This window comes from Vigna angularis, chromosome 1 (assembly GCF_016808095.1).
Source record: "Vigna angularis cultivar LongXiaoDou No.4 chromosome 1, ASM1680809v1, whole genome shotgun sequence".
Taxonomy (NCBI): Eukaryota; Viridiplantae; Streptophyta; class Magnoliopsida; order Fabales; family Fabaceae; genus Vigna; species Vigna angularis.
In genome coordinates this window covers 22323365-22332430 of record NC_068970.1, presented here as the reverse complement: position 1 = coordinate 22332430, position 9066 = coordinate 22323365, and the positions used below count along the sequence as shown (strand labels likewise).

At 31.5% G+C, this 9066-nt stretch overlaps 1 protein-coding gene across 6 annotated transcripts; it reads right to left on the bottom strand.

Annotated features, from left to right (window-relative positions):
- Positions 1-815: 815 nt before the first annotated feature.
- Positions 816-5694, bottom strand: LOC108335976 (UPF0548 protein At2g17695). 6 transcript variants are annotated; one of them, XM_017572241.2, is made up of 6 exons: positions 5550-5694; positions 5334-5394; positions 5060-5236; positions 4704-4902; positions 3816-3865; positions 816-1727 (listed from the first exon to the last, which is right to left on the bottom strand). In XM_017572241.2, the coding sequence occupies exons 2-6, from the start codon at positions 5390-5392 to the stop codon at positions 1718-1720; spliced, it is 495 nt and encodes a 164-aa protein (XP_017427730.1). In that variant the 5' UTR covers positions 5393-5394; positions 5550-5694; the 3' UTR covers positions 816-1717. The 6 variants fall into 6 exon arrangements, with proteins under 6 accessions (XP_017427730.1, XP_052727810.1, XP_052727811.1 ...); XM_052871850.1 differs by having other exon boundaries at positions 3821-3865; XM_052871851.1 differs by having other exon boundaries at positions 816-1721; positions 3821-3865.
- Between the last annotated feature and the right edge of the window lie 3372 nt (positions 5695-9066).

Sequence of the window (9066 nt, the reverse complement as noted above, 5' to 3'; positions counted from 1 at the left end):
TTTATTATTTATTTTTATCTAATATAACTCCCACCTTCAAAGACAAAAACTATGGCGATATCTATTGTAAGGAAATTATAATTGTCTTTATCTTATCATAATTGGTAAAAAAAACAACTATGTTTACTTAATGATATGTTCATTATCGAAGTTTTTATATTAGTTAAGTAGAAAATGTCTTGATTGAAGTTGAATTAAAAAGCACGTATAAAAAAACATAAAATACAGTGAATTTAAAATTCTATAATTTTAAATAATTAAACCACTCTCATAATTTTATACGATTTTAGTTCCTTTCAAAATTTCTTATCGAACTATCGTATTTTTTGCATTTTAAATTATTTATAATAAAATCAAATTATGCTCTAAATTTTTTCTATTCAATCATATTATAAAATACTAGTAAAAATATATACGTATTCACTTTTTTATAATAATAATAATAATAATAATAAATTATAACTTTTATAATTATGATTATAAAATTAAATATAAATAATTTTCTTTAATTCTATTGTAAGCATATTTTATTTGTTCTATAATTACTTTTTTAATTAAAAAAATAATTAAGTTTAAAAAAACAGTCAAATAAAAAAGATTAAATTTAAAAAAATAATTACTTAAAAAAGTAATATTGATAACATAATTTTTTAATTTAAATTTTATCTTAAAAATGTAATATTGATAACAAAGAGAAATTATCTATGTTTAAATTTCATCTTAAATGCGGAGTAAAATGTTTTTTAGATCTGATTTTGTTGTATCATTTTAAAATCATATTTTGTTATATAAAAGCTAATAAATGACTGAGTTAAAATTTTTTTTTTTCAATAAGCCTAACAATTTTAAAATAATTATTTATTTACACTCACTCATTCAAATAAGATAGGTTCCCAAGGCCAATACCATATTGATTATTCTATTTTCATTTCTTTTCTTCTAATTTTTATCCACCCTTACAACATATTTATTATTCTATTTAGGGTGTTGCTCCCTCCACCACCACTCCTTGCTCCCTCCACCTCCCCATTCCTCTTTTGCCCTTCAATAATTATTACTGAGATTAATTTTCACCGAAATCCATTCACTTTTTAATAAAATATTAATGGTCCCCTACATGAATGCACCCCCACACCCTTTCACTTCCACACGAAACGCATCCCCACATCCGTGGACGGATGTTTAGATTTTTCATATCTGTTCAGCTTCCATACTTTCTTTCCACCACTAACACAGTATAAAAACACATCTGCATGTACCAATTCTCTTTTTCCCACCTATGAGACCCCCTTTTACTTACCACTACAATTTATATACTAATAAGACCTCTCTAGAGACATCATACATCCTAACAAAATAAAAAGACAACCTTTTTAAACACACACAATCTTGCACCTCAAGTAGACTTTCCATGCACTCTCTCATCTTCTTTCTTCTCCCAATTAATGTTCACGTAACAATAACTCCCTCACCAACCACAACATAACATCATTCAATTATCCAACTTTCTTCTTTTCTCACTCTTCCCTTTCATATGCTATACTGCATGACCCAATAAACTCTCCCCCATCCTTCTTCTCTTCAACCATTCAAATTTCTAAACCTACTAAAATCTAACCTATGCATTTTATGAACCCTTCTTCCATTCTCTCGACGCACACTCACACATATATGCACAACCACACTTTCTTTTCTATAGCCGTGGACCCCGACTCCATCACCTGCAACTAATAAATGTACAAAAATTAATCAACTAAATATAACTAAATTAAGAACCTAAAAAAACAAGAAAACGAAAAGCAAAGCAAGGAGATCCGTTGGCCCTTCTCCTTCATCGGATGTCGACGTCCGTTAACGGATATTGACATCCGTAAAAATCACAGAGCACGTATCATACAATGCAAAACACATACAACACATATCATACAATCAATTACAACAGAAGAGCAAAAATATACTAACCTCTTAGAGACCAAACGAGAATGAGAGAAAGGGAGAGTGGGGTGGGACTGCAGAGAAATAACGAAAGGGAGAAAAAGAAAGGGAGAGAGGGGAGTTGCGGAGAAAGAAAGTGATAGAAACAAAGAAAGGGAAGGGGAGATGGGGTGGGGGTGGGTTGCAGAGAAAGAGAGAAAGAAAAGGAAAGTGGGGGGTGGGGTTGCAGAGAAAAAGAGAAAGAAAGCGAGGGTATTAGTGCTGCTGAACGTCAAAATGAGAAATGGAGGAAGAGATTAGGATTTTAACATAAAAATTAAATAATAAATGTAAGAAAGGGTAATTTTGAAATAAATAAAAATTGAGGAGGTGGAGGAAGTCGTTTGGGGTGGTGGAGGGAGCAGCTGTCTTCTATTTATCTTTTGTTTTTAACCACCCTCTCTTCATATTTTGTTCCTCTATGTTTCACTTTCAAGAAATAAAGAGCAATGACGCCTTCTGCAAGCGCAGTTTCAAATCAGAGAATGGGCTCAACTTTGTATAGTCCAACACAACAATATAAATAGAAAACAAGATAAAATACTATGAACAAATATGAAGGAGCCTTGCGATAATCACTCCATAACTGATTCCAGTGTCACAGCATGAAAATAAAATTGATGAAAAAATTCTAGGAAAATTTAGAACATAAACTTTAAACATGAGGAAAGGAAAGGAGAAAGGGGCAGTGGGAAGAAGACAAGGGGGAAGTTGTAAGGAGGAGATGGAGATAAAAGGATGCTAGGTGTTAGAAACTGATCTTGGTCTCATGTCACACAAACTAACCTTAAATAGGATCTATTTGTGTTTATTCAGATAAAGGCTAAATTCAATCAGAAAAAAAAGGGGCAATTCATGTTAATGTATATAGTTATTATTAGTTGTTATTTGTCTATTTCAGGAAATGATAATCAAACTATTACCTCGTATAATAAGAGGTTTGTACTGTGACAAAAAAAAAACAGAGCATTAGATTGACTGCAAAGAGTCCTAGAATGAGGTCATCATCAAAATATTTGTCTGTTTTGTTACAATATCAAAAATTTATTGTTTACCCGAGGCAATTTCTTTTTTAATTTGCCAAACATTTGATATTAGAGCTTGTCATGACATGGTGGCGACAAGTTCAAACACACGATGAAGCCATCTTCAACAGGTATAATTGGTAATTGTCAAGTTTTGTGGAAGAAAAAGTTTTGCTACGTGGAAAGACTTGATTGAATTTTGTTTAGACAGCAACAGTTATGAAGTGATGCTTTTTGGTAGTTGATGGTTGAGATTATACATAAATGTTTTATTGAACAAACAAAAGGAGAACAATCCAAAGTTGGCAAACTAGTAGATGAAGATAGTATAGTTTGGAAAAAGCTTTGTTTTTTAATCTGGCATTCTGTGAAGCTATTCTTGAAATAAAAATTGCAGTCCGAAACGACAAATTTAGCTTGGAAAATTTTGCTCAAAACATACGAAGGCGCATATCAACAGAGTTCAACTAGAAAGCGTCTCAGGGGATAGTAAAAGAGTAAAGGGAAGATAGCGTCCCATCCATCACCAAAGGCAAACAAAACATCATAATGAAGAAATGTTTTAGAGATGTGTCTGACAAGAGTAAGAGGCAAAATATTTACCCAAAAGGGAGAGGAAAAGGAAAATAAAGATTCAAATCTTCTTCAATTACAAATAACATAAACATTATTTTTCCTTAGGATTTTGAAGAATTAATATGTTTCAGCATAGCCTTGGAAGATTCATTGGCAAAGTGTTTCTGCCTAATCATCACATAAGGGTATCCAAGAAATGATAAAATGTGGGCAGGTTTAGAGAAAGAAAGCACTTCGTACCAAACCTGATTGTTCTCATCTATCTCCACTGAAAAGCGCTCTTCCCCTGCCTGTGGCCAAAAGGATCACACATTTAAAATAATCATGGCTTGTTTGCCAAAAGGATTCATATACAAGGTACCAATCAAGGTAAGAGAAAGTTATTGAAAGCATTTCTGCATTAACATACTAAAACTATTTAGTTTCCCCATATTTCATAGAAGTAAATATACAATCAAGCCCGAGACAAACTTATTGAAAGAAAAATGTTTATTACAGTAGTAAGGAATAGGGTGGAGTTTGCTATGTTTTCTCTCACAAAACATCATTAAATATATGTAAAATGAAGACTGCAGAAAGAAACATGCTACATGGTAACGTGATTGTAGGTTACTAAATTATACCATAGATCAAGTGACTACCCAATTAGATATTCTGAATTTCTTAGAATGAATAACAAAACTTAAGAACCTTCCTTAAACCCTTTTCAGAGGCAAATGATAGCCAGAACATGTAGACATGTAAAACCAGTAACTTCAAAAAAAAATCAGTTAAAGTTGAATTTTACAAAGAATTATATGCGGAAGGACATTTATACATCCTATGACAGGGACATGGGCGCAGTGAAGTGACCATAACCACAAATTTTACTTGGAAGTGTAAAGTGTTCCTTATATATCATTATGCAATTGCAAAGTATATGCATATATGCATATACAAACTCTCAAACAGAGAACTTAAATTGTCTTCTACAAGAATATAAATGTATCAAAAAGCACCAACTTAAGTCAAGGTATTATATCTAAACAAACTTAAATAAAAAAATAACTTAAAAAGTATATCTAAAGGCCCAAGATAAAAATAGTAAGAGGAAAAGAAAAGCAGCAAAACTGACGAAAAAGCAGTTACCAGCAGGTGACCATGAAGAGTGCCACTTCCGAAAGCAAAGGAGGCCCGGCGGTTTTTGGCTTTTCGAGTTTCATTTACGTACACAACCTGAAGTGGCATCGTGAGCCACGGAAAGAACTCCTTGACACAAACACAGAATTTCACTCCTTGTTGAACTGGTGTTTTCGGATCAACAAATGCCCAATTCAATCCAAAATGCCTGCAAGCAATTTTCCCACAATAAACCCATGTAAACACACGCATAAAAGAAGAAACAAACTTCCAAAAAATGAGAAAATTGAGGTCACCCACTTCAAAAACTTAAGCAGATTAAAACCACAATACACCTTTATTTGCTTATTCATATATGAACATACCTCCAACTTTTGAGGGCACTCTTGCCTTTTTCAAAAGTCTCAATACCAGAACCAACCAGAACTCGTGCCTCATTCAGTAAAAATCCATCTTTGGACAGCCCCAAGTCTGCTTTAAGGGAAGACAGTGATTTAACAGTAGCACCTTTATATTTGTCATCATAGTTGAAAGTACCGGACCTGGTAACATGGCAAAACGTAATAAGCCACATATAAATGCACTTGGAAACGGGTATTCCAATTTTCCAGTAAAAAAGCTAAAGCAGGTGTTATTTACTTGTTGATGCAAGCTTTTTGGTCTTGGGGAGAGGGGCGACCCCAACTCAAGAAAAACATCTCTATTACGCATTTTCACAAACATGTCGTGGGATAACAATAACGCGAAGCAAACCAACGTTAGAACCACAATAAGCAGTAAAGGAAGAAGAGAATAATCTTTTCTGAAAACGGGAAATGGTAGCGATTATTCCATGAATTGAGAGATTGGAGATACCAGATGTTGAGCAAGTAGCAGCCACCAGTTGCGTGTCTCAGCTGGGATATGGATACGATCATCAACGAACTACCGCGACATTCATCTACCTACTGTGAAACGTTATAAATTCTTGCTAAATTGTGGTTCATAAATTATGATACGAAAATAGATTCATAAATTATGATATCAAAATACACTAGGATCCATTTAATTTTAAGATTGTACGATTAAATGGAATCACTTTCTCATCATAATTTTAACCTTGTAAGATTGAGAGTTTAGATTAATTAAGTGATAGGTATATGTAATATAATTAATAGTTATTTAATAATAATTAGTTAACAGTGGAATTAGTGACATGTTTCAAAACATATTTCTTATGCTTTTAATTTTCTGTAATTATGTTAAATTAAAAATTAATTAATACTATTAACAAGTAAAACTATTATTGTTTTGTATATTAATTATTCATATTTAAATTAATAAATGTTAATAATTTTTAAATTAACAATATTTTCAAAAATAATTGTTAATATTATTGTAAACTCGAGTAGATAGACTGCATTTAAATAGTTTATTTGTAACAATTAATATTTAGCATTAAATAAAACATAATAATAAAATTGATGAAACAAAATATATTTATCTCAAAATATAAATATATAATATTAGTGTAGTTATCATAAGTAAATAACCGTAATATTAAAATATACATAAAACTAAAATATATATAAAACAACAATAGAAAATGACTAGCTGAAGATATAAATCCCAGTTATTCAATCCTATAAGCATTATTCTCAAATTGAAGAGTTCGTTGTAAGGATGAATCCTACAATTCTAGTTATTCAATAAGATAAGTAAAGAGGTAAAACTCTTTGAAAGAAATAAAAATACTTAATTTCTAAAAGAATAATATATTTTAAAATAATGAAATTTATTCATGAAACTATTTATGTTAAGACTTTTTAATATTAAAATAATTAAAATTTAACACAGACTTTTGAGAATATGATATAAAGTCACACTAGTAAAAATGTCATTTTTTATAATGGTTCTGAAGGACTTTTTACAACAACTTTTTTTGGCATCACAATTCTAGATGATATATGAGTTCATATTTTTTTTTATGGAAGTTAAAAAACTTAACCTAATAAGTCAAACTTATTATGAAAAATATTCGAAGACCTCATATAGTAAGTTAAAGAATGATAAACTTAACTAAGTCTAACTTACTATAACATGTATTCAAAGACTTGACATAGTAAGTACAACTTATTGTGACATGTATTTCCAGATCTGACATAGAAAGTATTATTTACTATTATAATTTAGTTATAATTATCATACCTAAGTGTAGCAAATTATGTTGGTTCAAAATGACTTTCTAAGTCAGTTTTGGAGACAATTCAACATACAAAGTCACATATTTCAGAGCGGGAAATCCTCGAATCTTTATCATATGTATAGGTTTGGCATCTTCACCCCTTCTTAGTTTCCGCAATCCCCTTGTTAAATAATTAGGGTAACACCCTAGGAGAGTAGAAGTAGAGAAGAAACCATGGAAGTAAAATTGACGCTTCCCATTGACGTCTCTAATTGAAATCCTTTCCAAAGAAGCAATAACATTATAAACAAGGTATAGTTCATTGATATGGTAAAATGACAACAATGGGAAGTATTTCAAGTCCTTGTGTTGTTAACAAAACTAGAATTAGAATGGAGAACCTTCAAATGAAACATTGATAGTTATAAGAAGATGAATTGAAAAAATTACCTTGAGAATGAGGTGGGGGTTGAACCAAACTTGCTGGATGAGTGGATTGAGGGAATCAAAGAGGGAGGGGCGAAGATAAATGAGAATGTTAGCAACGATAAGGGCAACGGTCACTAGTAGCTTGTGCTCCAACCGGTAGTACTTAATGAAGATGTGAAGAGCAAGGAGAAGAACATTCTACGAAGGCAGAACAACGAGAGTAAGAATTGTGCAGACGAATGTGACAATAAGTAGAACGAAAGTCGTGACTACGAGAAGCGACAATGAGCGAGGACCAAGAGAGGGAGAAACAAATGCAAGAGCGAGTAAACTTTGATGCGAAATGTGACATTGCAATGAAAGGAGGAGAAGAAGTGTTGAGGATCAAATAGAGGAAAGTGAAGTGAAGCGTTTCACTTTCTATATCGATTCTAGGTTTAATCAGCGTAAAAAGTCTCTTATTTTATTACTAAATTGTCATTATGCCAACTTTCTATAGGAGATCTAGGTATAATCAACATTTAAAGTCTTCTATTTAATTAGGAAAATTATCACCACTCTCACTTTTTATGCTAGTTATTGGTATAAATGACAAACAAATTTTTTACTTTATTACAAAATTGTTATTTCATCAATTTTTTATATTGATTATAGTAATAACTAGTATAAAAAAATCTTATTAAATTTACCATTATGCTACCATGTCTTTATTATGACAGATAAATTATAACCTAAATAAAAATAAATCATAAAAATTACTTTTGCAATTATAATAGAAGTGACTATTATTTTTTTATTTTACCAATTTTCCTCGCTTTATAATATCACTCACGTCTATAAAACAATGTAGAGACAAAATAATTTCAATAATAAATAAATATAATATCCAACAAAATGTTCTGTCACCTATTGACACCTTTTTCAGTAGTGAAGGTTTATGTACATTTTTTTTATTTTGTTGAAACAAAATTTAGGTCCCTGATTTTTTATATTAATTATCCAATAATTTTTCCTTCAAATTAAATATTTGAAACAGTTTCTTCTTTGATAGAGATGATGGTGAATGCAGATGCACTCGTGCTTGGCTCAGATATTGATAGTGTGGTGTCAGCCTGGTAAAAGGTCCATATGTATAGGCCTTAACTTCTTCTTTAGGCAAATGTTTTTCTTCATTGGAGTTGAGAACAAGCATCCTTTTTGGTTGAATGTCAGAACTCAAAATTAGGTTAATTTGTTCTTCCGCAGTAAGGCATCTTTATGAGGTCGTCACTTGTTCAAAAGTTAAAAAGGGTTGTGCTAATAACTCTTGGTTTGCTTCTAATACTTGCTTAGTTACCTTCGAAGCATATTAACTGCCATAGATTGTTTACAGTCGCAGACTTTCTCCATTGCTCCAGGTTCTCAAAATGGACTTCTGATAAATTCAAGTTAAAGTCTTACATTTTACAGAAAGGATAGAAAAGTCTCAAATATAATTAAGGTCTTTTATATTAGAAAAGCATTGAGATGACTAAACTGAGAGAAGAATTTGTGACTGTGACACTTTATTTTATTCATGCGAATGCTTAGAACACACACTGGAATCGTCACAAAGAAAATCATGCCGCCACGTTTTCAGTTTCACAACTCTGACATATCCATCACTATAACAGGCACCACTAAAGAAAAAGAAAAAGGTTTTCAAACATGTTTCCCTCAACTCTCCCCTTCCTTTACGTCACTCCCTCACACATTTAAATCCATCACATCATAACTAAGAACTTCACTCCAACCAAAAGA